This window comes from Colletotrichum orchidophilum, assembly GCF_001831195.1.
Source record: "Colletotrichum orchidophilum strain IMI 309357 chromosome Unknown Scaffold_42.1, whole genome shotgun sequence".
In the NCBI taxonomy this organism is placed as follows: domain Eukaryota; kingdom Fungi; phylum Ascomycota; class Sordariomycetes; order Glomerellales; family Glomerellaceae; genus Colletotrichum; species Colletotrichum orchidophilum.
Genome location: NW_019172998.1, coordinates 90,600 through 116,835, shown reverse-complemented (window position 1 = coordinate 116,835; position 26,236 = coordinate 90,600). Strand labels below are relative to the sequence as shown.

General features: G+C 53.6%; 10 protein-coding genes across 10 annotated transcripts; 7 read left to right on the top strand and 3 right to left on the bottom strand.

Annotated features, from left to right (window-relative positions):
* Positions 1–86: 86 nt before the first annotated feature.
* On the bottom strand, positions 87–1,135 carry CORC01_05885 (YeeE/YedE family protein; the record flags this gene model as incomplete). The annotated part of the gene is made up of 2 exons (XM_022617527.1): positions 87–930; positions 990–1,135. 2 exons carry the CDS (start codon positions 1,133–1,135, stop codon positions 87–89), a joined length of 990 nt encoding a protein of 329 aa, XP_022475945.1.
* Positions 1,136–2,460: 1,325 nt separating this feature from the next.
* Positions 2,461–3,416, top strand: CORC01_05884 (metallo-beta-lactamase superfamily protein; the record flags this gene model as incomplete). Its single annotated transcript, XM_022617526.1, has 2 exons — positions 2,461–2,947; positions 3,010–3,416. The coding sequence occupies 2 exons, from the start codon at positions 2,461–2,463 to the stop codon at positions 3,414–3,416; spliced, it is 894 nt and encodes a 297-aa protein (XP_022475944.1).
* A 558-nt stretch (positions 3,417–3,974) lies between these two features.
* CORC01_05883 (zinc-binding dehydrogenase) lies at positions 3,975–5,116 on the top strand (the record flags this gene model as incomplete). The annotated part of the gene is made up of 2 exons (XM_022617525.1): positions 3,975–4,033; positions 4,090–5,116. The coding sequence occupies 2 exons, from the start codon at positions 3,975–3,977 to the stop codon at positions 5,114–5,116; spliced, it is 1,086 nt and encodes a 361-aa protein (XP_022475943.1).
* Positions 5,117–6,089: 973 nt separating this feature from the next.
* CORC01_05882 (uncharacterized protein) lies at positions 6,090–6,966 on the top strand (the record flags this gene model as incomplete). Its single annotated transcript, XM_022617524.1, has 2 exons — positions 6,090–6,742; positions 6,807–6,966. 2 exons carry the CDS (start codon positions 6,090–6,092, stop codon positions 6,964–6,966), a joined length of 813 nt encoding a protein of 270 aa, XP_022475942.1.
* A 472-nt stretch (positions 6,967–7,438) lies between these two features.
* CORC01_05881 (ribosomal RNA assembly protein KRR1) lies at positions 7,439–8,502 on the bottom strand (the record flags this gene model as incomplete). The annotated part of the gene is made up of 2 exons (XM_022617523.1): positions 7,439–8,156; positions 8,249–8,502. 2 exons carry the CDS (start codon positions 8,500–8,502, stop codon positions 7,439–7,441), a joined length of 972 nt encoding a protein of 323 aa, XP_022475941.1.
* A 1,528-nt stretch (positions 8,503–10,030) lies between these two features.
* Positions 10,031–12,109, top strand: CORC01_05880 (GATA transcription factor AreB; the record flags this gene model as incomplete). The annotated part of the gene is made up of 4 exons (XM_022617522.1): positions 10,031–10,224; positions 10,531–10,645; positions 11,251–11,343; positions 11,393–12,109. The coding sequence occupies 4 exons, from the start codon at positions 10,031–10,033 to the stop codon at positions 12,107–12,109; spliced, it is 1,119 nt and encodes a 372-aa protein (XP_022475940.1).
* Positions 12,110–15,985: 3,876 nt separating this feature from the next.
* Positions 15,986–16,582, top strand: CORC01_05879 (uncharacterized protein; the record flags this gene model as incomplete). Its single annotated transcript, XM_022617521.1, has 1 exon — positions 15,986–16,582. The coding sequence occupies one exon, from the start codon at positions 15,986–15,988 to the stop codon at positions 16,580–16,582; it is 597 nt and encodes a 198-aa protein (XP_022475939.1).
* Positions 16,583–16,807: 225 nt separating this feature from the next.
* On the bottom strand, positions 16,808–17,783 carry CORC01_05878 (uncharacterized protein; the record flags this gene model as incomplete). The annotated part of the gene is made up of 2 exons (XM_022617520.1): positions 16,808–17,285; positions 17,347–17,783. The coding sequence occupies 2 exons, from the start codon at positions 17,781–17,783 to the stop codon at positions 16,808–16,810; spliced, it is 915 nt and encodes a 304-aa protein (XP_022475938.1).
* Positions 17,784–19,455: 1,672 nt separating this feature from the next.
* Positions 19,456–20,654, top strand: CORC01_05877 (uncharacterized protein; the record flags this gene model as incomplete). Its single annotated transcript, XM_022617519.1, has 2 exons — positions 19,456–19,582; positions 19,654–20,654. 2 exons carry the CDS (start codon positions 19,456–19,458, stop codon positions 20,652–20,654), a joined length of 1,128 nt encoding a protein of 375 aa, XP_022475937.1.
* Positions 20,655–22,461: 1,807 nt separating this feature from the next.
* On the top strand, positions 22,462–25,085 carry CORC01_05876 (Cullin family protein; the record flags this gene model as incomplete). The annotated part of the gene is made up of 6 exons (XM_022617518.1): positions 22,462–22,532; positions 22,602–22,671; positions 22,746–22,762; positions 22,813–22,898; positions 22,959–24,844; positions 24,897–25,085. The coding sequence occupies 6 exons, from the start codon at positions 22,462–22,464 to the stop codon at positions 25,083–25,085; spliced, it is 2,319 nt and encodes a 772-aa protein (XP_022475936.1).
* Positions 25,086–26,236: the final 1,151 nt, after the last annotated feature.

The window sequence follows — 26,236 nt, the reverse complement described above, 5'->3', positions numbered from 1 at the left end:
ATAATGTTGACTATCCACTAGTTTTAATGTGAACCGGATGCGCCCGAGCTATGCAAGGTCATGAACGAAAAGATCTTATTATACCTCTAGTAGAAGAAAGGGGCGAAAAGGGCGCCGGCACCGAACATGGAGGCAGTCGTAACGAAGCTGGCAGTTGAAAATAGGGAAATGCCGCTGAGTCCGTGTCCAGAGGTGCAACCTCCGCCGATTCTGGATCCCAGGCCTATGAGAAACCCTCCCACTGCCGCCAACTGTGGAGAGACAGCCGTATCAGCGGCACCAAGAGCAAACTCGGGGTACGCCGTCGCAACAGCCCACGCCCCGGCAGCCAAGCTCGCAGAGAAGAGGATGTTGCTGTATGATGGCTTCCCCTTTTCGCCGCCGCCCTGGACCGCCCACCAGAAATACCGACCAATCTCGTCGTAGGAAGTCGACACGCCGAGCATTGATTTGCGGGTGAGTAGCGAGAAGAGCTGCGCCAGACCGATCAAGAGCCCGCCGATGGTGGGGGCGACAACGGCATAGGGGCTGGCGGGGGTGTACTTCATGCTGACGTAGATGACGCCCGCGAAAAGGGCCTCGGCGCCAACGAAAGCGACGGCCTTGCTCAGACCGGCGCGCTCGTGGACCGTGAGCTTTGGGTTCTCGGGAGACGCCGAGCTGGCCTTGCTGGTGATGAGATTCTGGAGGAAGCCCGTCCACATGATGCCGGCGAGGACGGCGCCACCGAGTACATAGATGCCGGACTTTGTGCCGACGGCGATCTGCGCAAGGACGGTGCCGGGGCAGGACCCGGACAGGGCCATGCCGGCCCCGAGCACGGAGCCGCCGAGGATGTTGCCGTCGTACTGGGAGAAGAGACCCAGACGTGAGGGGCTGCGGGGCTTGGGCCGGACGTATCCCGCCTTGTCCAATACGAGGACGAAGATACTAGAGACATCATGTCAGTTGTTGAACAGTTTCAGGGGGTTGCGCTGGTGATGGCATACGTGCTGCTTGCTGCGGCTGCGAGGAAGGCCTGGATCATGTGCCAGTTCTCAAACTTAAGTTGAGCAATGATGACGGAGGGCTGGTAGACGCCCGCCGCTACGAGGGCGGCGCCGAACGCGGCACCAGACAGGGCGGTTGTCGCCATGGCTTAGTTGTCTCTGGATATTGTATTTGTCCGCTGGGAGCGTTCTGGGATGAACTGCTGCAAGCCGGGAGTTTGGCGCGCGGGTGTGCAAAAAGGAGAGGTTTTCTTTTCTTTGACAGCCCGAGCGAGAATGTAGTGGTGGTGATGCGTGGGAGAAGTTTAAAGTCTTTACACTCTCTACTTGTCTCGGGACGACCTGATGCAGCCTGCAGCCATATATGCTAGAGAAGAGCTTAACGTCTGGGAAACGTATCGAATTTGCGAAGTTTCTCGGTCTACTAAGTGAATCAAGCCCGAAGCCCAGATCTGTTCGGGGACTTGAAGAGAGATGGAAAAATGGACCGGTAGCGGGGCCCTGGTTAATAATCTTCCACTGTCACAGGCCGAACAGTGAAGAGGGCCACCCCTGCAGAGGGCAACATCCTCACCCGCCTAGATCAGTAATGATGGCCGATCCTGTATTTTGTATCGCGGCCGAGCCGGGCGTCCGGTTGACTTCGTCAAAGGCGGTTTAGAGTGTAAGTGCCGGATGGCTGGTGGCGTTGTTGGACTTGTTCCCTTTTCGGATGGCAATGACGCCTTTTCGAAGCCAATTAACGACATGACGCTAGCTTATTTCGAAACCATTTGGAATCGGTATCAAAAACCTCTATCGTACGAGAGAAGTCCTCGGTTCAAAGGGTAAGGCGGTTGGTTTGGTCCGTACGCGTTCAACCCCATAAGATAAAGATGCAATCCAAGCAGAGGTGATGCAGGTGGTGCGTGCGCCATTGCGGAAGGTCGGCATTCCAGGGCCATGAAGTCCTTCAGCAGCGATTGATTGATGTGATTGGGTCGAGCGGGGTATCTGAGGGGTGGTCAATAAGGTTCAATAAGGTTGCAGAAAATCAGTTGAATCGGCCCTGGTCCTGGGTTTGCCCGAACCCACAAGGGTTGTCTCTCGCCCGCGCCAAAGGACCTGAGGGAGGACGGCGACCTCTGAAGAAACAGTCGCCGACGTCGGGGAACTGCCGGGACGCACGGGCGCCGCCGAGAGTGGATACCCCTTATCCGGGGTGTTTCACACGTCTCGGGGGCTTTTGTAAGCCTGTGTTTCTTTCGGTGACTGCTGTCGAGACCAAGGGACTATATGCTATCTGAATTATGGCATTATGGACGGCGAAGATTATATGAGATGTTTCGAGAGGTCGGATATAAGAGTGGAGCGAGTGACCATATCGTGTATTAGTTGGCCTATATATCAGCAATTCCTCCAGAACTAGCCGATGGACCGGGTCAACCAGTTGCGAGACCATCTCCTCGACATTTCACTTGCATGTTCAAATATGGCTCAAGAGCCCACCATCCACGAGATATTTGAGCCGGTGACAGGTACGTGGCAGTACATCGTCGCCGACCCCTCCACGAAGGCCGCCGTGATCATCGACTCCGTCCTGGACTTTGATCCGGCAAAGAACGCAATCTCCACACAGACAGCCGACGGCCTTCTCGATGTTGTAAGGAAGAATGGCTACAAAGTCTTCGAGATTCTAGAGACACACGTCCACGCCGACCATCTGACTGCGTCTAAATATTTACAGTCCCGGCTGCGGGAGGCGCAAGACGGCGTGACCCCCGAGATCTGCATCGGCAGGCGGATCGGCGCCGTTCAAGAGAGACTCGCTGAGAAGTATGGCATCTCAAAAGATGAATACGTCAATGCTTTTGACCGGCTCCTCGACGATGACGAAATCCTCGAGATTGGGGAGCTCAAGGCCAAGGCTATCCATCTGCCGGGCCATACTCCCGACCACATGGGATACATGATTGGAGGTTAGCATTACACGGACTGTTACGAAAGTGTGCAGCACCAATTAGATTGACCGTGAATACAGCCAATGTCTTTGCCGGCGACTCTCTCTTCAACCACGACGTCGGGTCCGCGCGGTGCGACTTCCCCGGCGGCAACGCCCGAGACCTCTTTGCATCGGTGCGCCGGTTGCTGGATCTCCCGGAGACCACCAAAATCTGGACCGGGCACGACTACCCACCGGCCTACCGCGGCCCCGTGGCGGCGACGGAGGTTGCCAGGCAAAAAATAGAGAACAAGCACCTCGCGCGGGACGTGACGGAGGATGACTTTGTAAAGTGGCGCGAAGAGAGGGATTCGGGGCTCGGGGAGCCCAGGCTGATGCATTGGGCGTTGCAGGTCAACGTGAGGGCTGGAAATATGCCCAGCCCGACCAAATCTGGGGATCGGTTGCTTCATGTGCCTGTCAAGATGCAGGGCGTGACTTGGTGAGAGGATTCATGTCGTTTGGTGAGGGTGTGTCTAGCTGTTCGACTCTTATGTATGAGAGGGTAAGGATTGCGGAGGCGTTTGATGCATAGGATGTTTATTTTTGGCTACGGCTACGGCTGGATTTTGACATATTTCTTCGACTGTCCGTCCACATGCTTCAAGTTCCTACGTGCATGTGAAGTTATCACGAAGATCGAAAAAGGAAGCATGCGTACAAGTGCTTGTGTTTTGGAGACGTTGCGTTGGTTGGCCTATGCGTTGCAGCCCTCCGCGCCACCGCCGCGTGGGGAAAGTGCCGAGGTCTCATCACTGGATGCGGGGAGAAAATCGGCCCCGGCTGAGTGGTGGGAGGCCGGGGGGATATCTGCTCCCCCACCAAATCACGACGTCAACGTTAGCAGCGATCCATCTCCTCGTATTATTAATCTTGATTCGTTCGATTCTCCCTAATCATATAAGACCTTGCGGTGCCCTCATTACATCAATTCTACAACCGCAGACTAAATCTATGTCGTGACCGTCAAGATCAGCTACAACTAGCTAGTTCACATATTGACAATGCCTCACTCAATTACCGTCAAACAGATCGAGGGAAAGCCCGGAAAGGTCTACTATCCGTAAGAAAGCTCTTCTCACCGTTGACGATATTATTGCAAATTAATTCAAACTTCAGCCTCCAGCTCAATGAAGTTCCAAAGCCGTCGCCAGGTCCCAAAGATGTCTTGGTGCGGTTGACGGCCGCAGCCCTCAACCACCGTGACCTCTTCATCCGGCGTCATCTGTACCCGGGCATCTCATTTGACCACCCGCTCATGGCAGACGGTTATGGCATCGTTGTCGAGGTCGGAAAAGATGCAGACAGTAGCCTCCTCAACAAGCCAGTCCTCATCACACCCAGCCGTGGCTGGGCCTCCAGCCCGGACGGGCCGGAGGACATTCGCAAATTCAGCGTCATCGGCGCCACCCAGACGTACCCAGACGGTACCGCACAAGACTACATCGCTCTCCCCCAGGACGAGGTCGAGCTGGCTCCGGAGCACCTCACCCGCGCCGAAGGCGCCGCCCTTCCCCTCGTCGGGCTCACGGGCTGGCGTGCGCTGGTGACAAAGAGCGGCAACGCGGAGAAGGGAAGAAACATCCTCGTCACGGGCATCGGAGGCGGTGTCGCGCTCCAGGTCCTCCAGTTTGCCGTCGCGTTTGGCTGCAATGTCTACGTCACCTCTGGCGACGAGGCCAAGATTGAAAAGGCCAAGAGCATGGGCGCCGCCGGGGGCGTGAACTATAAGAAGAAAGGATGGGAGAAGGAGCTACAGGCTCAGCTCCCCAAGTCCCGGCCGTATCTCGACGCTGTGGTCGATGGTGCCGGTGGAGATCTGGTGGGAAAGGCGGTCAAGGTGCTCAAGCCGGGCGGTGTCATTAGCCAGTACGGCATGACGGTGTCGCCGCAGATGGACTGGCTGATGCAGGCTGTTCTCAAGAACGTGGAGCTCAAGGGCACGACGATGGGATCGCGAGAGGAGTTTAGGGACATGGTTGCCTTTGTGAGGGAGAAGAAGATTAGGCCTGTTGTGAGCCGAACGGTGAAAGGGCTGTCAAATCTCGAGGGTATCGACGGGCTGTTCAAGGATATGGAAGCGGGCAAGCAGTTTGGAAAACTGGTGGTTGAGTTTGAAGAGCCCTCCGCGTCGCCTAAGCTGTAAGGGCTTTTTGTCCCGATGGAGGATACGACGTAGAGCATGTAGGCTGTCTTAATAGCTACGTGGATGTCTCTGAGCATTATGAAGGCTTGGCAAGAAATGGAAGTGCTCCTAATCCAGAGGATCATTCTCTCCTGTCTCTACCTTGTTTTTTTTTTTTTTTTTTTTTTTTTTTTTTTTTTTTTTGGGGTTTTCTTCGCCCCTTTTGATTCTCCCCCACCCCCTTTTACATAAAGGCTTGGGGGGGGTGGTGGGGGGGGTGTTTTTTTGTTTTTTTTTTTTTTTTCTTTGGGGGTTGCCTGCCACATCTTGAGACTCCCCAACCGACTGATACATAGACGCAGTAGAGGGGAAGGTGGGTGGGACAGTCTATTGTATCCGTCATACATGTCAACTGTATGGCCCTGAGCATATAACACGAATACCCTTGCTATCGTCTGAAAAGTCCAAACTCTTGAGGAGCCATCGACACTCATTGCTGTCTTCCTAGAAGGGGTTCTCGAAGATGTGTTTGGGCCATCATGTTGTATTCAAAGAGAAGCCACACAAACACAGACTCTGCCATGGGTTCGCAGAGGGGATTTCCTTTCTTTGTTAGGGTCATGCCTTGCCTTTGCTGCTTGTCGATTCTGTTCAGCTACTCTCAGTAGAGTTTTTACCTGGATCTTTGGTCAATCCTATGTATAATCCAGTGTATATACACCGCATTCGGTGCCCTCGGGATTGATGTACATTTACCTTGGCCCCTTACAACTGGCTTCTTACAGTCTCAGGCTCCTCTTACCTCTATTTTACGCTCAGAGGTATCCGGTCCAGTCCGCCCTGTTCCTTCTCTGTCACTCACACCAAAGAAGAAAAGATCCTCCTCGCTCCTCGCTCCTCCCTCACCCATCTCAATCTCAACAGCCCCCCGAAATAATCCAGGCCTGCCATCTCGCTCATAATACTGCTAGACCCTTCGCAGCCAACCCTCAAAATGTGGCACAAAGCCATATTCGTCATCACGGCGGTAACGTTGATGCTCCTGACGAGTGTCAATGTTGTCGCCGCTACGGGTGCCATCGCGGACTTCAACACCATCGACGTTTCCACCGAAGCTACCTTCACCGACGTACTCTCCAAGCGCGACCTTTCTATCGGACCTCACCTTGCCCCCATGGACTTCCCTCACGACAACCCCTTGAACATCACCGAAGAGGAGGCCCTCAAGTACGAACACAAGGTCATCCCCGTCGACAAGGAGATCTGGGACCACCTCGTCAAGACCAACGGCCTCGATCGCGAGCGCCAGCTCATCGAGGAGAACACTGAGGAGTACAACGAATCCCTCTCCATCATCAACAAGCGAGTCCCTTGCGGCAGAAACAATGATCTCGAGAAGAACCCGCCTGACCCACAGAATTGGTGTACTCCCAGCCCAGTCTTTGGCGACTGCCAGCTTGGTCTATGGTGCCAAGCCGACCAGCCGGGCTTCAGAAACGTGCCTAGCCGCGGCTGGGTCTTCAATAACGCCTGCGACCTCATCGGAGAGAACGTGCCTTTCCATTGGGCCGACTGGCAGGAGATTTGCGGCGCCCTCCCCTACGTCACTCTCTTCTTCGCCCACAGGGACCGCTGGCCTCACATGGCGTAAGTGCTGTCCTCTCAGACCTTCTATTACGCTGTCGAATGGACACTGACGCAGTTGTTGCAGGTACGCTGGCAAATACTACAGCAGCTACACCCCTGGATGGGAGATCTACTATCCCGGCATTCCGGAGGGTGGAGAATACCCGGCTAGCTACTACTACCGTCGCACCTTTGACTGCTCGATGAAGAAGAAGGATGAACGTCAGATCGGTACAGATATCTGAGTGGCAGGTGAATACCGGGACCTCTTGCTCTGCGTAACCGGAACCCTCATCATGTTCCTTCAGGAATAGGGAGACTGAATTCGGATCAGATACGGAGAAACAGAACTTGCCAGGGGACATACAACGGTTGGAGGTTGAGATCATTCCGCGTCACCTAGCTTAGGTAGTGGACACCAGCTTCTCAAGACAACTGCAATACGCACCTTGGTTTTTCTCTCTCTCTATATTGACATTTCGCTTTTGATTTACAGCCCTCCAGGCGGTGGTGCAGTCTTAGTAGATGGCCAAGATGTGAGAAGACTCTTGAACTCTTGAATGGAAGGGTATCTTGAGTGAGCTAACACCTCACCTATGCATGTGGCGGCCCCTTTTCTGCAAAGATGCAACAGGCATCTTACACAGTCTACACGATTTCTTCCGCGCTCTCCTTTGTCCAGACTCCCGCTCCCGCTCCCGCTCCCGCTCCCAGTCCTCACTCGTCGTCCTCGCTCTTCTTTCTCTTCTTTCTCTTGTGGCCGAGCTCTTCGGGAGGTATGAAGTCTTTTTCCCTCTCGCGCAACCTCTCCTCCTTCTTCTGCTTCTGCTGCTCCAAGCGCTCGGCCTGTGCGGCCTTGTTCTTGGCTTCCTTGCCCAAAAAGTACTCTCCCGTCTCGATCTGCTTGTCGACCTTGCTCTTCTCGGGCGCGGGCGGGAAGGGCGTGTAGACCTTTTTGGACTTGTCCGTGACCTTGAGCGGCACACGACGGCTGCTGAGCGTCTTCTTCTTGAAGTTGGGCAGGAAGCGGTCCCAGCTCTCGTTGGCGAGCTCTGGGTCCTTTGCGAGCTCGCGCTTGATCATGAGCTCCTTGATGTGGTAGATGGGGTGGATGTTTTCCATGCAGTCCTCGACGACGCGGCGCACCTCCTTGAGGCCCTTGAAGGGTCCCATGACGGAGACGGTGCTGCCCTGCACGAGGATGTAGGTCTGGGTGAGCAGCTCGAGGGCCTTGAGGGTCGAGCCGTTGGGGCCGAGGATGCGCTGGCGGCGCTTGACATAGCGCTCTTTGTTGCGTACCAGGTTGCGGATCTTGATGATGTCGCATGCGACGCCGTCTTCGAGAATCTTGAGCGCCTGCGGCGCGGGCACGCTTCGGGCGAGGAGCTTGATGAGATCGCGGGCGTTGAGGATGGCGGCGGGGTCAAACGTTTTTCTGAGGCAGAGAGGCATGTTAGTTGCTGTCGTTGACTAGGCTGAGCAGTGAGAAGGGATGGGAGCGTAAAAAAATATTAAAAAAAGGCCGACCTTGTCGTCTTGACGGTCATTGAACCCTCAATCAAGTCGAGCGAGCAAGCAATGCCCGTCTTCTCGAGAGCCTTTGTGACGAGAGGCCATGCCTCCTTGAGGTACACTTCGCGGTACTTGGGGAAGACGATCTGGAAGGACGATTCCTCAGCGAATGTGCCGCCAGCGTTATCGGCCGGCGTGAATGTGTCGATTTTCCATTTGTCAATATCGTCCGTGTCCCACGGTTTGTCCTTCTTGTATGTGGAGGGCATCTTGTCGGTTGTCGCGTGTTTGAAAAACGGGCGATGCGGAATTGTATTCGAGAAAAGTTTCGTAGTTGCTGCAGGTACTGGTGGCTGCGGCGAACTTTTTCTTATCGATAACGCTACAGACGGCACGTGGGGTGGACACCGAATTTTATGGGTCCCGATCCGGCATCCTCGCGGTGAAGCCGGCCCAGCTCACGTCGTGGGAGATGTTCACAGGTTCAGCGTTTCAAGAGTCTCAACAGCAGTGACAGTATGAAGTACAGTAACTTTCAGAAATTAGACATAATATAGACTTTAATAGCCGATAAGTGGCATGTTGGCAACGCGCATGCAACTGGCGGTCCAGACAAGTCTAGAGCCCCAACGAAGCCTCATGTGCGAGCCACAACTCGACAACAATATTGCGGATTGTGGCGGAAAGACTCGGTCAGTGAAAACTCATGGATTGCTGGGTTCGTCAGCAAGGACTGTTTCAGCGCATGCCAATCATGGAGTTCAACCGCTCCGAACAGAGTGATCGATTGCACAGTTATATCCAAGTTTTCGATGTTTTACCGGCGCTCCAAAACGGGAATCTGCCAAGCATATCCGTACGACACTGAGTCTGAATCGGCGATGCCGTCAGCGTCATATCAGATAACAGCGAACGCTCTTTCAGAACTTGTGTTTGCGGGTACCGGGGTCATTGTGACCCCCTATTAATTAGGTGCCTGCCCTGCCCGTTCATCAACGAGAGAAAACTTCAAGATCCTGGCCCATCAGCACAGCGCGCATGTTTTAAGGCTGAATGGAGTAGCCTGTCCAATCAAACAGCGGCATGTGTAATATGGTCTAGGTACGGATAGTGGGACGACCGCTAGGTAATCAGTATCGCCGATAGGCTTAGTTGGCAGTTATCGCATCCATCCCCAGTAAATTTGGCCATCCATTCTGATCGATTAAGGGGATGCGGGATGAAATCAATCCGTTCACCATTCCATCTCTTCTCCCCTATTCCAAAAGGCAACCAGCTTCTGCATCCAATGCGCCTTTCTAATGCCTGAGACCTGGCTGTAGCTTCACCTTGCAACCTTAGTTTCCTCCCCGCAATTCTGTCCCAAGGGAACGTACCTGCCTCCCCCTCCAACTCGACAATTCGCTCCTTTCTGAGTCGCCTCCAGCGCGTCTTCCCGCTGAACAATTTTTTCTCGCCCTCCTACGTATCTACACTCTGCCACCTACCACCCACGGTCAGACTACACACAAACACACCCGCCTCGCAACCTCGTTTTCGCGCTTCGAATCCCCGACACAAACCACTTTCCCGGTGGGTCTCCTTTGCGAAAAACTTGCGACTGCGCTATTCGTACACGCGCGTCTTGCGATCGCGAAGCAGCATCCGAAAGCCTCCCTCCTTCGACAGAATCTCCCCGTCCGCGACGAATTCGCTGCAACCGCCATCCTGGCTGCCGTTCGAGAGCCTTCTGTGCCTGCTCCGGCTTTGGACAACATTGCAGAACACGATCACGATCTGCCCTCCTTTCGATCCGTCATGGAGGAAGCCACGGCTCTGGCCAACCTCGCGTTGCCTCAAACGAATCTTGAGACGATCTCGCGGCCTAGTTCCACGTCGACTTCTGAATCCGCATCCGCAGCTGTAGCTGCGGCGGCGGCGGTTCCCCAGTTGCCAGGCATTTCGGCGCTTGCCCAGGCCAATAACTCTGCGACAAGCTCGCCCCAGATGCGGTACGTCAGTATGCTTGGTTTTTTGAAATAAAGAAGAAGATCAAGCAGAGGGACACGACGGGTGATCAACATTGCGGCCAAAAAAAAACACATGCGCTGTCCGCGCGCTTGCTGAACAACTCTGGAGCCATTCGGGCGAAAAAGTTGTCATTTAACCTACTTCGCCCCATCGACAAATTTCCCTCTGCTGCAGTATCCTGCGCTAGTTACAGTCCGGCCCTAGTGTTGAACGAAACAGCCAGGACGGGATCGAAGAGAAAACGTCCAAAGAGTGACGAGAGCTTCATGTGCTGACTTGATCCACAGAGAAGCGATTCCCGCGCCCGCTCCCGTTGCCGCCTCCACACCGACTCAGGTGCCCGCGCCCGCGCCAGCTCCCGCGCCGACGCCGACTTACGCTTCTGGCGGAGGCTCCACCACGGTATGTTTGCGTTTGCCTTACCTTATCCCACCTTGTACGGAGACCATCGCGGGTATCTTATCATTGAGTCCAATCCCGAACCCCAAAAAATCCACCATCTCCTGCGTTAGTGTTATCGCAATTACCGTCGTTCAAGTATTGCTGTTATCTAAGAACCAATGAACCCTGCAAGGCAGGTGTGGGGCAGCAACTGGCCGCGGTCGTTCCTACCCTGTCTTATCTTTGCTCCACAGATAAGTTTTCTTGTTACCATGCAGCCATGCTCGTCAACACCAAGATCAGAATCCCGTCCCATCGCGCGCTTCACCCCGTTGAGCACCACAAACAACCAACTAGCCACAGTCTTTTGCTTTCTTTTGGAGCACATACTGAACGCCTCTTTTGTGACCTTTTGCGACCATTCCACTGGAGTTGCGCACCATGATGGCCACCCAAGCTAACGAGTCTACGCAGCCAACATGCCAAAACTGCCAGACCTCAACCACACCCTTGTGGCGGCGCGATGAATACGGATCAGTCCTTTGCAATGCATGCGGGCTTTTCCTGAAGTTGCATGCAAGTAGACATTATCTTTCCCTCGGGAAGACGAGCTAACCTGTTACCAGGGTCGTCCGCGTCCGATTTCGCTCAAGACCGACGTGATCAAGAGCCGAAACCGAGTGAAGACGATGCGACCTGATCTTGCGTCTAAGAAGAAGGTATGAAGTCCGTATGCGTTTCCAGACCTTGGCTAAAAAATGTCGCTAGCAACAGCAGCAGCAGCAACAAGCTCACCAATTTGGCGCAAACGATCCGAACGGCCTCGACATCCATGGGCATAACCAGCGCAGACCGTCGCAAAAGCAAAATGGCAATCCGGACGGCTCTGACTCCCCCGTTTCTCGTACCGCGACCCCGTCTCTATACAACCCGAGTCTACCGGTCTTTCAGGGCATGGATGATGCGCAGCTCCAGGCTGGGCTGCAAGGCTTCAACGTTTCTGGGTCGGACAACCGCTCGGGCTCCCCCCTGAATGGTGACCGCCATCTCGATGTCCCACAAACACATGAGCAGCTTATTGCCGCCAATTCGGCCCTCAAAACCCGTGTTAGTGAGCTGGAGCTGATCAACGAACTCTTCCGCGGTCGACTCAGCCAAATGGAGCAAGACGAAGCGAGCGCAAGAAGGGGGCAGGAAATCAGCGGCAAGGCCGAGGCTCAACTGCGAGCCCAACTTGAGAGCAGTAAAAAACAACTGGATGAAAGCCATCGCAGAGAGAACAACCTGAAGCGGCGTCTTGACGAAATGGAGCTCGAGTTGAAGGAGGTAAACGACGCCCTGGACCTCTCGGACTCTGGCCGCGCAGCAAAAAAGCCTCGGGTTGCCGAGGCGGTTAGCAGCGCCGGCGCCGGCAGCGCAGCAGGTGATGGTAGTGGTGGCGGCGGAGAATCCGAGGTCTCTACTCCCCAATCCGCCGCGAACTGACACGGCACCACCCATGGTCAGAATCATTGTCGTCTGCGCGATTTCCACGTACATCACCATCACCCGCCAACCCCTCGGGACAGACTTTGCAAAATCCTCCACGCTTATACCTATAATGCTGCGTGTGTTTTCCGTGTTTCTTTTCTTGATTTCCCCCGGACGTCCTACGGGATTCGGGTACGATGGCTCGAGCTGCTTGCTGCTAGAGGGACAGGCGTTGCGGCCCTGCGGGTCAAGGTAGTCAAAAGTTTTTATTTGCGACAAAAAATAGAGGCTTTACGGAATTGATGACCACACACACACATTCTTTCTTTTCAGATGTGCTCCGTACTATATCTGTGATGCCTGTCGTTTCTATCATACTCATTGCTCCTATTCCATGCTTCACTGTGTAATCTGTATTTTTGGGGTTAAAAGGAGGAGGTTGATGGTAATGATGGCATATAGACAGGAAAACGGTTGTAAGTGCTGCCAGGTCCGAAGGAGGAGGAGATCTCAAGATCACCAACGTAGCGATCTCTCTTGGAAGCTGTCATCAACTGCAAGTAGTTGGCGTTTTGTAGAGGCTTGGGAGGTCCTGAGTGAAGGCACGTGGCAACTGGGCAACCCATATTCGTGTTGATCGGTCACTCTGTTTGTGTAGGTTAAACCTTTTGAACTTAGTAGTAGACTAACTGGCCATTGGCTAAAGGCTCTTTCTCCCCACTCTGTGAACGTGCGCCTTCGTCCCTGGAGCCTCCTCTGTTTTTCTTCAACTTGAAGGTAACAGAATGTCTCATACTACATGTACGTACTTGATTACTTTGTGACTATTTCCGCACCTGTATATCGTGTGTCTTGTGGTCTTCTTTATCGCTCTGTATGGTTTCAAAGGCGCTGCAAGGTAGTCGTGCGTGGAACAGAGGGAAAGGATAAGAGATTAGGCTTCAAATGGAGAACAGCAAGTGAGAACTATAAAGATCAGATGACTTCTAATAAACCAGCTTCCGCTTCTGATCTCATTCCCTCTCCCATGTTCCTTGGGTGGTAAGAATAGCTGGAACTAGATTGATAGGAAAGTTGTCCGTAATCTTGACGATAGCCTTGCTGGTAGCTTCTTTATTATCTTCCCGAGGATGGTTGTAGGACAACTGGGGATATCAGACATGATGGGACTTAAGCAGAGTCGAAGACGAGTGAAATCAAGCGCAGACCATGTAAAATCTTCGATCCATCAACCTGTATATACTCTCGAAAGTTTCTAGATAGTCCGGAAGGAGTTATACTGATCGGATATGATGATTCACCTGCTCCGGACCGGGGTGAACGAGCAGATGGACCGTTCATTACAAACATGCAACTTTCCGTACACAATTCGCTTGGATGACATGCAATATTACAGAGACTGTCACCAAAAAGCGATTGTGGTGGTCAATAATATGTTCCTGGACCTCCAACAGGGAGCCGAGGGAGAGGGAGATGCGATTAGATACTAGTGTACCTAGGAAGACATGCGTGGAGCCGGGAAGGACAAAGGGCTGCAAGACAAGGATGCCGGCTCGGGTGGATGCTGCTGGAGAAAAGAGACGGGCGCATCCTCTCCCGTCAGCGCTTCCCGCCCGGCAGCTCCATATTTCCCTTATCATATCATTTGCGGGGTTGATAACGCCTTTGTTGACTTTACCTTATCGTTGAGGAAATTCTGTACCTAGATGGGTTGTTGAGTGTTTATTCGTTTTCCATGAGACTCCTCCCAATGATGCCGTGCTGCAGATTGACGTATTCGAACGGCGATGATCTCTTGGCCAACTCTTCGGACTTTGTGGTGCAAGTTCACAAAAATCACACACACTACATAGACTCTGGCCCCTTCTGCAATCCCTGGGAATCCTTCGCCCCGGACAAGACAGGGATGATGGCAACATCCATTTTTGGCGCAAGGGCTTGTTTTCGGCCGTGCATGCCCGCGATAGAGGGGCTGGGAGACGTGTTTATCGTAAAAGATACATTAAGATAAGACACCGCTATCAAAGTTCTCGTCGAGGCAAAAAAAATAAATTTAAAGACATCCCCTTCCACGGCCTCATCCAATGCCCCCGATTGTTACTCTGCACATGGCTTTTTCAACGGAGCTATCGAGCCCTCTTGTCTCCTCACAGACCGTAAAAAAATTCCAGAAGGTAAAGCTGATCCGAACTGTGTCTAATGATGTGCATCTTCTCACAATAAACACACTGGCATTAGCAAATATGAATTGAGGCGCAGCATTACAAGAACACCATTAGATAGACCACAAGTTGAAAACGGAAGTTTCTCTGCGCAATGTGGCGAACATTAGTGGCATGCCCGGCGGGGTAGAGCCAAAGAAATGGAAGCACGGAAGCAACCACGCAACAAGCCTCGGTGGCTCACTGGAAGGGCAACGGACCCGAGGGGAATGTAAGTGTGGTGCAAGGGGTGCTGAGGTGAAGATTGTCGCGGATTCCAGAGCTGCGCACCGAGATTTACTGCCCATTCTCAGGTGCCATGTGTTTTGTAAGAGGTAGGTAGGTATCCGTAACGTACCTGAGGCATAGCATGGCACCTACTAGACTAGGTACGCCTCTTGACCTCATGGAGAGGGAAAACGTTGCGTTGGTAGAGCGGCAGATCACCTCGATGGAGAGCAGCACACCATCCTTACCAGCTCTCCTACCATTAGGAGGCGGTTCAGCTAGTCTCTCAACACTCTCCCTGCGTGGGTGGAAACCCCGTCCAACCTCTTCCGCGGGTGGCGGCCCGTGGTCTGGAGATCGTCTGGAGACGAATGAGCTCTCCCATGAGTCCCATCCTAAGTAAGGTGAGTGTGGAGTGCTGTGGAAGGAAGGGGGGGAAACAAAAAAGAAGACAAGCTCGGACGCCCGGAGCCACGCCCATTTACCACCGGTGACTGTGACCCATGGCTCAAGCGAGTCAACGCTTCCGCAACGCAATCCAACAGCCACAGGAGACAGAAAGAAAGAGCCTGGGCCTCCGTGGGTTGGAACCTTTCCTCTGCCGTATAATATTGCCGTAAGGTAATGTACCTCCTCTTAGTTCACCATATAACACACTTGGTCATCTCTCGGCGGCCTCTCGCCATTGGCCGATGAGGTATCGATTTCCTGTGCCCAAGCGGCCGCTTTAGGCAAGTGTAGTCCCCACCGCAACCTGGGGAGGCTGCCGCCCACACACACCCACCCCATGGGTCTGGAGGTACGGGCCCACGGTCCACGGCTCACGGAGGGAATCGGGGGAACGGACGGCGAGCGAAAGGCGTGGCGTGCTGGCAGCAACATAAGAAGAGAAGGCGAGAAAGATACCTGCATGCCGGTCTGCATATCAATTCCCATATCAATCGGCACACACGCCCGCACTCTCTTCGTGTCTTCCCGCAAATTCCATCCTCCCGTTCTTGTTGTGTTGTGCGCCTTGTCTTTCTATCTACCTTATGTAACCCATTCGTGTGGAACATTGCAGTTACAGGGTGGAATCTCACAACTGACACCAGGGAGGAACGTCGAGTCTATCCCTCTCGTGTCTAGTTCCCTCCAGAAACATTTCAGAGGAGAGCTCAGCTTCATACCTCTCATATCTCTCTTCACCACCATACCAGTTCCTTTTTTTTTCCGCCTCAGTATTGACATTGGCCTCCTTCCCCCCCGGGGCAGTCCTAATTCTTCTCACAACACCATGACGACAGCAGGAGGTTAACCATTCTTCACCACCACCCCCCTTCTCGAAAGTGGCTCACGCCTGCTTCTTCCCAAATCCAAAGAACCCACATCTTCTAAAGCGATCACAGACCTAATTATAAGTTTCCTCGCGGAAAATAATAAATTGTTACGCGGACAGACTCGCCCGGAATAATAAAACACAATGCTCCAGATGGCGACATTTCCGAACCGGGCCGGCTACAGCCCACTCGTACCCTCACCTCTAAACCCAGACGTACACGCAATCGCACCGCAACGCTGCCAGAGGCTACGAGAAAAGAGACGCCAACAAGGCCGCGGGGATGTGAGCCCAACCCAGAGACTGCTCCGTCACAAGGCCGCCATGGCCTGGAAGTCGGAGGCTCTGACGCGGGAAAGCACGATATACACTAGGGACGAGATCCTCGACATCATCGCCGAGTGTGATCGCCAAGACGTTGCCGCGAGGGGCCTCGTCGTCATGGCCACTTCGAACCAGCCGCCGTGGCCGCCTCAGAAGAAGCAGCCCAAGGTCCACATTCGAGCGGCGCACTGGAAGGAGCACGAGGGCGACGAGTACGATTTCTTCTGCGAGACGGACGACGATTCGGAGGAGAGCTCACGGCAGTGGCCGTCTCTCGTGCCCAGGCTGCGCAGTCCCTTCTCCAAAGATACCGCACGCCGGGTTGCGTTGGCATTTGGATTGATGTGTATCTGCGGATGTCTACCGGCGCTACGAGCCCACGGCTTCCACATGTACTCGGCGACCGAGGCCGCCTAGGTGGCATGGTCCTCCTACCTTTGGCCACATTGAACAAATCCACCAGCTTTTCATCATCCAGAGGGGAAAAGTTATAATATTTGCCCAACCCAAAAGCGAAGAGAAGAGTCTGTCTATCAGAGCGGGACTTTATCATCATCCATATATCAGGCCGAACCAGCTTACGTCTAGAGAGCATACATTACACACATTACGCACATCAATCCTACGACTCCTTGTCGAGGCTTACTTCTTCTCGTCGCTCGGGTCGGGACGCTTTTCTTTATTCGTCGTGGGATCGGCATTGACCTGTTTTGCGGCCTCCTTGGCAGCCTCATCGGCGGCTTCGGTAGAAGCTTCTTCCTCTTTGGCCTTTTTGGCGTGGTTGACCTGCCAAATGGCTCGCTCAATTTCCACCCCCAACTCGGGTACATCAAGCGCTTTGGCAATGCGTTGGCCATTGGCTTGCGAAAGCAGTATTGCTTCGTCCTTTGCGTTGTCTCCCTTGCCTTTCAAAGGCTCCGTGCTGCCAAGGGCCGGTTTCGAAGGTGTTATGGTCGTGTTTTCTGGAATTAAAGGCGTATAAATGTCATTCAATAACTTTGACGGGGACAGGGCCAGGAGTTTATTGTCAACGAGGAATCGGAGGTGCTTGCCTCCCTCAAGAGCACGCCAATGCGACCAAGCTCTGTAGACGAGATAGAAGAATGGCAGATTAGGTATCCTGGTGGATAATAATATCAGCAATGCAATTCTTCACAAAGGACTGAAAGTTCCCAACTTACACGGGTACCAGGGCGAATGGTGCCGAGATGGGCATGCCAATCAAGCACCATATGAGCTTTCTCTTGTGGAGCGCATCCCGTTCCGTCGCCAGCGTCCTGACGACTTGCTCGGCCTGCCTTGTAGGAATGATGTTTTCTGGGAAGACCAATTCGATCTGCTCCTTACCCTGGAGCTCCTCGTCCTTGCGTCGCGCAGAAATGGGTGGAACCGACTTCAGCCCCCATTCTTCGTAAGGAATACGACGAAGGGCATAATTTCCATAGCTGACAACCTTCTTCTGCCATCCGCTTTCTTTTGCCTCCCAACCTGCCCACAGCTTCGCTGCTTTCTTGCCGACCTTATCTGCCAAGCCTTGTTTGTTCGTCGTCGCAATGTTGAGCCGTTGTGAGTAGAGGAGCGTCCGACTCGTTGTGATCGGGAGGAGGTAGAGACGCATATCGGATGGCGAGGTTCAGTCCGAGCGATGGATGCCAGGGTTTGGGGGCGATTAACTTCGTCGTCGTCCCTCGAGGATGTGTGACGCGCTGCCCCGCGGCAGTTGCAGTTGCGATGGGATGGAGGGGGGAGGGGGACGCTTTTGGCTCAGAGTTTAGCAGAAGCAGCTTCCTCCAGTCCGCATGGCGAGTTTTGTATGGAATTGGACGAGGGGCAAAGAAGCTCAAGTGAAAGAATTCAGGCGGCCTCTTGTCCCTGGTCGAAGAAAAGAGGCAATTTTGACGTGTGTCGTGGAGACCAAGTTCCGAAGCTGTGAGCCTCTTGGAATTTTGAAGAGCTAGAGCCCTGCCCCCTGTCATCCATCATACCTTAGCTTCTGGGTCAAGCTTCCTGGACTGAACCCGGACGCAGAGCAGTGACGCAGGTCGGCGTCATGGGCCTTTCCTGTGATTTGAGTGGTGCGCCGAATTGTGAGAGTCCACTGTTAGGGCGATACATGAAGGGGCATCCCCGGAGCTTAAGAGTGCTTGCATCAATGTCTATCGGCGCCCCCTGCAGAGCTGCGCCATAGGGGAAGAAACGGGCCTGGCACCATGCCCAATATCCACCCAGCTTAAAATCGACCGGCAAGCAGACGTGTGCCCCTCTATCTTGTCCGAATTTTCTCTGGTCCCAGATCGCGCTCACGCAAATTTGGCTTTCGAAACCAGCTAAATTCCTCCATCGTGAGGTGACCGAGGCCCGCGGGTTCGGGAGTACGTACCGGATAGTCTCACAGGCAGCCGGCATCGAAGGCCCACACGTTGCTCCAGTTGCTCCAGTGCTCCGGTGCTAACCAGCCTTCCAATCGGGCTGTCACCCAGGCACGCTCCGTTTGACACCATTTCCCACTTTCCCACTCTCCCTCCCCAGCCCTCCATTTTGTCGTCCAGTCCATCTGGCGCCGCAAGAGGTGTCTGGACTCTGTAGTCTTTCTGCAAAGTTTCCCGGTTTGCTGGAACGCCCGGGCGAAAGTTGCGGTCACAGACCTGCAGTGGCACAAGGCGAGTGTCGTGTGGTCTGCAATCTGGTGTTTTCCTAGGCTGGCAACCGTCGCGCAGCTTCGGGATTCACCGTGCAGACAGAGTCAGAGACGGGGGACTGGACGGAGACGACGACGAAGCCAAGACATAGCGACGCGAGCCAGCACCACTAGCTCATCTCTCCCCACGAGGACACAGCCGCCGCCTCCGCCGCCGTTGAGAGAGACACAGGGCGCACCCAACCGTTGCTAACTGTCTCCCGTCACGCGCACTTCTTCTGCGGTGCTCTTTTTTTAACTCGGGGCTTCCAGTCGGTCTCGTTGCTGCTTGACCTTCTTGCATTTTTTTTCCCCTACCTGATCATAGTCTTATTTCTTTTCGTTTCTTCCGCTCCTTCGCCCTCACGCCTCTCCTGCTCGACTTGTATACTCCTTCGACCATAACAGTGCACGAAACCACCTGCGATAATAATATCGATAGCACGCTTTCCTACTGCTTCGACCAAAAGGCGGAGTGCATATTAATATGCGAGCCTCTTCACACGCCATTGACGAAGTGTTGCATCCGCGACGCTCACAATCGCAGACGGCCTCGTCATAGCACGCCTCCTCTCGAGTTCAGCCTCCAGCCTCAGCCGCGGCTGCGACTGCGATGAGCACATCCAGCCACCCGCCTGGCAGTTCCGGCTCGCCCGACTTTAGAGCATCAGCTGGCACAAGCAGCACCGCGATCGACAATGGTGCCCCGCGCATGCGATTACCAGCGCGATCGCTTCCTGGTAAGGATGATCTGCGGTCCATAGGAGCCCGTCGATGAGCAGGAACCAAACTAATCACCTCGACATAATAGCCTGGATCGATTCATACGAAACACGGTACGGCAAGCCAGCTGAAGACCAACTTCAACTACTGTCACCCCCAGCACGAACCGTCCCACCTCATCACAATCACTTGCCTAAGGAGCCTGATCGTCGGGTGTCGCGAGATGGCTATGTCGACTTGACTGGCGACCCTATCTTAGAGAAAGCTCGCCCGAACACGAATGTCCGACTTACGGACTTCTTCCGCGGCAAGGGCGCGCAACACGGCAGAAAGTGGGATCACCTACGGACTGCAGAACCCGTCATCGTATCGGCACACAGGCCCGCAACCCAAGGCCCAACAGCAGCATGGAAAGACTTTCTCCAGTCGTCAGCCTACGGGCACATGGAAGGCGAACAGTCGGAGGTTGTGGACGTCAGCATGCTGGATAGGCTGCAACCCGGTTTTAATAAGCGGTACGACTCGCATGCACACCGAGATTTGGAGAAGGGATCCACGAAACAGAGGAGAACAAAGACGATTCGGCAAAGAATGTGGTCTCTCATTCTACGACACTACCTAGTACCCCTGGTTTTCCGACTGACGGTCATGTTCACGTCCATCATCGCGTTAGCTATCGCAGCCCGGATTTACGAAAAGGAGAACGCCAAGAGCAGCGTCAGCCCGGAACGGGCGCAAAGTATTGTCGCGATCGCCGTCGACACAGTCGCAGTGCCATACATTGGGTATATGCTTTGGGACGAGTACACGGGCAAACCACTGGGCCTCCGACCGGCCATCCAGAAAATTGCCCTCATCCTGCTTGACCTCTTCTTCATTATATTCAAATCAGCCAGCACCACCCTGGCATTCGAATCGCTAGTCTTCCATAACGTCGAAGCAGGGCAAGTGAGGCAATTAAGCCAGGCCCTGGCGTCTTTTATGCTGGCTGGGCTGCTAGCGTGGACCTTGAACTTCATGGTTAATATTTTCCGAACGGTTCAACGACTTGGAGGCGGCGAGGATGAAAGCTCTCACGATCGCATGTAGATTGGGAAGGGCCTTCTTTGGCCTGTCTTGTTGGGTATACCCGGTGTATTAAAGCCTGTACGATAACTGTAGCGTATAACGGTAGCTGCAGTTCTTCTTCTTTGTTCATTATAAATACTTGTGGCTGTCTAGTCACACATTGATATCCTCCTTTGCACGGTTTCAGCAGAGGAAAACTTGGTAGACCCTTTTTGTGTGCTGTTGAGGGCAGTGCGATGTGTAACTGGGAACATTTGTGAGAAGTTTCCTCAATTTATCAGGTGAACGGAACTAATTTGTTGTCGCTGGATATGTCAGCGACAACTGGTAATTCCTACTCTTTAGTCCTTGTATAGACAGCATTGACCGACATTCCCAACAAGGACGACATCTTAAGGGGGTAGCAAAGCCTGCTAGGTACTCAACTTCAGGTGGAGTTTGTGAGATGGGAAATAACAGTCAGCAATAAATAAGTAGCATATATGTGACATGCACGGATGTATCCTATATAAATGGAAGAGGCTTGTCACTTCAAATGATTGCTAGGAAGAGGAGGATGATCAAGGAAGGGCCAGAGTGAGATTGGTCTGAACAATCTGTGGTCTTGGGGTATCGTCTTGAGAAGTGACGGGCAAACGTCTAGAGCAAGATGATAAACTTATTCGGTCTGTAGATTCTTCGTTTTCAGTGATGAGGGCGATAGGGTCAACGGTGATCAAGAGCCACGACTATAAGATCCCCCTGAATCGGTAAGGTCTGGGTGGGTGCAAGACGGACGAAAGAGGACAAAGACAAGGTACCAATCACAAGGTAAGGCTGACAACTTCCGACGTCCCCTCGTTCCCACTCCGGCAAACCCTGAAGTAAGGTACCTTAATTAGGCCGTCTCTTAGTTGCGCCTACTTGCACCTTAAGCAGAACACACCGCAAAGCACGCCTTCCCTATCGCAGATTACCAAAGCTGATGACCCAGGGCGGTCATCGTCGGCAGAACCTACCACTAGACTATCCTGGGCGACGGCCCACTTCTCTTCCGACAGCCAGTCCCAAGCACCCAGGCACGCCAGGCCTCACCCTGGGCAGGCTCAGAGGCAGAGTCTCCACTCTCCACCACTCACGCTGTGACGAAGAGGTGGGCGTGGGCTGGTCTCGTCGCAGCCCAGAGCGTGGTCGTGTCGCTACCATACCTTAGGTACCGTACCGGGCTGGCCTTCTTCAGACCACCAGACGCCTCCATCTGCAGCGCCTCTCACCCAGGCAAAGTAGCCTTTCTTTTCCAACCCACCAGTCTACCAGTGTCTGCCTGATCGCGCCCACAGCTGCTGTGTCCAGGATACAAAGTTGTCTTTTTCATTTTCTTGCTTTCCCGTTCAAGGTGCTATTTGAGCAAAGTACGGCCTCTCTCCTCTTCTCTCTGACTCAGACAAAGGACGCCGTGTTCCTTCCCTTACCCCCCAGAAACCCGTAACGTAAGGCAGCCTCTCCCTCCTTCCAACCCTTGCAACCACCGGCCTTTCCTTTGCCTCCCCGTCCTTCGACGTCGATTTCCAGAAGCGTCCAAGTCCACGCCACGACATAATCCTTTCACCACCGTCTGTTGATTCTTCTTCACCCTACCAACAGCGGCAGGACTAGAGGTTCAAATAATTTCTCTTCATCCCTTCCCTAGGCAATCTTTCTAAACTCGTCGTCCCTCGAAGCAGGTCCCCGCCCTCCGAGCCGAATCGACCACCGAACCAACATTCGCCCCTCCCCCCGCCACGACGGCCACGACGGCCTCACCGATTTCTTTCTGCCGACAGCGCGCTCGACTCGAGAGTTCTAGATCATGTCTGCAGCCAAGATGGCGCCCGTCGTCCAGATGCCGCCGGTCCCAAACCGGGAGGACATTGGAGCCACGTGAGTGGACATCCACATCCTCGCGATGACATTGCTGTTGGTCGAACACCCCGCGCTGACTGAGCACAGATGGAAGTACCTTGAGGCTGGCATTCAGCGCATCATGCTAGACCTTGAGCGTGGTATCGACATGCAGATCGTGAGTTGAACTACCTCAAGCTGCTTTACGTTCCTCGTGCACAGATTAAGAGTGCTAACCACTGCTCGCTACAGTACATGGGAGTCTATACGTACGCGTCGCTGATCAGTCACTACCTACATCGTCTGACTTCATCTCTAGTGCCGTCCACAACTTCTGTACATCTCAAAAGGCTGTCGGATTATCAGTACCCCAGGGAAGCATCGGATCGGGCAATCACAGGGGAGGTGAGCATGGAATTCGCTGCCACTGCTGTGTAGGGTGGTCATACTGACGCCTCGTGACAGCCCACCTTCTCGGAGAGGAGCTGTACAACAAGCTCATCGAGTACCTTAAACAACATCTCGAAGGGCTTGTTCAGCAGTCCAAGACACACACCGACGAAGCCTTGCTCACCTTTTACATCAAAGAATGGAACCGATACACGATTGCCGCCAAGTACATCCATCATCTGTTTCGGTATCTGAACCGACACTGGGTCAAGCGCGAGATGGACGAGGGCAAGAAGAACATCTACGATGTATACACGTTGCACCTGGTCCAGTGGCGTAGGGTCCTTTTCGAACAAGTATCGACCAAGGTTATGGAAGCGGTTCTGAAGCTGGTCGAGAAGCAGCGCAACGGGGAAACCATTGAGTATGGCCAGATAAAGCAAGTTGTCGACTCTTTCGTGTCCCTCGGTCTCGATGACGCCGACCCTACCAAGTCCACCCTCGACGTCTACCGCTTCCACTTCGAGCGCCCGTTCTTAGCTGCGACTAAGGAATACTATCAGAACGAGTCTAAGCAGTTCGTCGCCGAGAACAGCGTCGTTGAATACATGAAGAAGGCGGAGACGCGGCTTGAGGAAGAGGAGGAACGTGTGCGCATGTTCTTACATGCGGACATCATTACCCCTTTGCGCAAGACGTGCAACCAAGCCCTCATCGCCGATCACTCGACACTGCTTCGGGACGAATTCCAAGTCCTCTTGGACAACGACAGAGAGGAGGATATGGCTCGGATGTACAAGCTGCTTTCAAGAATTCCCGAGGGGTTGGATCCCCTCAGGCAGAGATTCGAGACCCACGTCCGCAAGGCGGGCCTGAGTGCCGTGGAGAAGGTGGCGTCCGACGCCGAGAAGCTGGAGCCAAAGGTCTACGTCGATGCGTTGTTGGAGATTCACTCCCAGTACTCGGGCTTGGTGACTCGTGCCTTCGATGGCGAGGCCGAGTTTACGCGGTCCCTCGACAATGCCTGCCGCGAGTTCATCAACAGGAACGAGGTCTGCAAGTCGGGCTCCAATAAGTCGCCAGAGCTCTTGGCCAAGTATACGGATGTGCTGTTGCGCAAGAGCAGCACTGGTATCGAGGAGGGCGAGTTGGAGAACACACTCACCCAGATCATGACCGTCTTCAAGTACATTGAGGACAAGGACGTGTTCCAAAAGTTCTACTCACGCATGCTTGCCCGCCGCTTGGTGCACAGCAACTCGTCATCGGACGATGCGGAAACGAGCATGATCAGCAAACTCAAAGAGGCATGTGGTTTTGAGTACACCAACAAGCTCCAGAGGATGTTCCAGGACATGCAAACGTCCAAGGACCTCAATGTCAGCTTCAAGGAGCATGTCGCCGGTCTTGGCGTCACAAAGAACGCACTCGATTCTCAGTACTCCATCCTCGGTACTGGTTTCTGGCCCCTGACTGCGCCCAACACCAGCTTCACTCCCCCGCCCGAGATCAATGAGGACTGCGAGCGGTTTACCCGATTCTACAAGAACCGCCATGAGGGCCGCAAGCTGACGTGGTTGTGGCAGCTCTGCAAGGGCGAGCTGAAGGCTGGCTACTGCAAAAACAGCAAGACGCCTTACACCTTCCAGGTGTCCGCCTACCAAATGGCCATTCTGCTCATGTTCAACGCGAAGGACAAGAACACTTACGAAGATATTGCGGGCATCACGCTATTGAGCTTCGAGGTCCTTGACCAGGCCTTGGCCATTCTGCTTAAGGCCAAGGTTCTCATCATGTCTCCTGAGGGCAAGCCTGAGGCCGGCAAGAGCTTCCGTCTCAACTATGACTTCAAGAGCAAGAAGATCAGAGTCAACTTGAACCTTGGTGGTGCCAAGGAGGCGAAGCAGGAGGAGGTGGAGACGAACAAGACGATCGAGGAGGACCGCAAGCTTCTGCTGCAGGTATGTTGCTCCATTTTTATGACATTGTTACCACGTCCTAACAAGCCAACAGTCTGCCATCGTGCGTATTATGAAAGCCAGAAAGAAGATGAAGCATACTCAGCTCGTCAGCGAGACCATCAACCAGATCCGGTCGCGCTTCGTGCCAAAGGTTTCGGATATCAAGAAGTGCATAGAGATTCTGCTCGACAAGGAGTACTTGGAGCGACTCGAGGACGACGAGCTTGGGTACCTGGCATGATGGGAAGTGGACCTTGATTTCGGGAGGAGGAAAATACCCCTTGCCTCTCTCGATCGCTCATGTATTACAACACCCTAAAAACTGCATACGCCACCACACCCAGTCTTGCGAGGCATCGATTTGACTTACCCGGGCACATAAGGCGTGTGCGGGTTCTTCGACAACAGGACGGAGGAACAAAGATGAATGGGGTTCATTCTGCTTCGGGATAGGGGCAATCGGCAGGCGGGAAGATTTAGATAGCTGCATGCGGATTCCCTTGATTGTTCAAAAGTATTCACACGGTGATCTTGGTGATGGGCGAGGAGAAGCCGAGCGGTATGGCCACGCTGCGGGTCAACAGCGCAGATCTAGGAGAATTCTCTTAATCAAGAGAAGTCCGTAGACCTTGAATTATCGATCACTGTAACTGCTGCAATGTCGTGCAATAGTGCTCTTTACGATGAGGAATGTTTGTGCATAATGAGAGTGACGTTGATTACAACCGCCAAACTCCGCAACCCGTTAAGATGAGGTGCCTCGTACAGACCAAGCTGCGGTAAGGTACGATTAAAATAGAGAGGCCGAAAGCGTTGGTCAAGCCCCCACAGTATCTAATTATGGATTGAAATGCGGAACTGTACGGATAATAACACTCTATTCTGCTTGTTGACTTTGTTCATTATCCATGTGCGCTACTGAGTAAGTAAACGGTCAACGAGCGCCCCCTCCCCCTGCGTCGTCAACTACTATAAGAGAGTGTGCCACCTAGTAAACAAGGTGTAATAAGTTTTACCTCTGTAATGCGGTTCTCTCGGTTGCGAACATCTACATTTCCAGCGTAGTGATGCGGGAAAGGCGGCTGCGTGTTGCGTTGTCTCACGATATTAGCCACTCTGCCCTCAACATCTATCACATACGACCACACCCACTGGAAAACTCGGGATCCCGTCCGCTCTCCCATAGATAAGCCAGTGAGGGCCGGATTAGTAGTTGGGTCGGTGACGACCAGCGAATACCTGGTGTTGTATGTCTTTTGATCTCGTTTTTGCTTGGTGTTGCACAACCGTGAGGCTCCGCTGTGGGTGGATCTCTTTTGAGGTTTGGAGAGGCGGCTGGGTCTGTTTGTACTCTCGTACCGTGTAAGTTTGACTATGCCGGTTGTCCGTGTC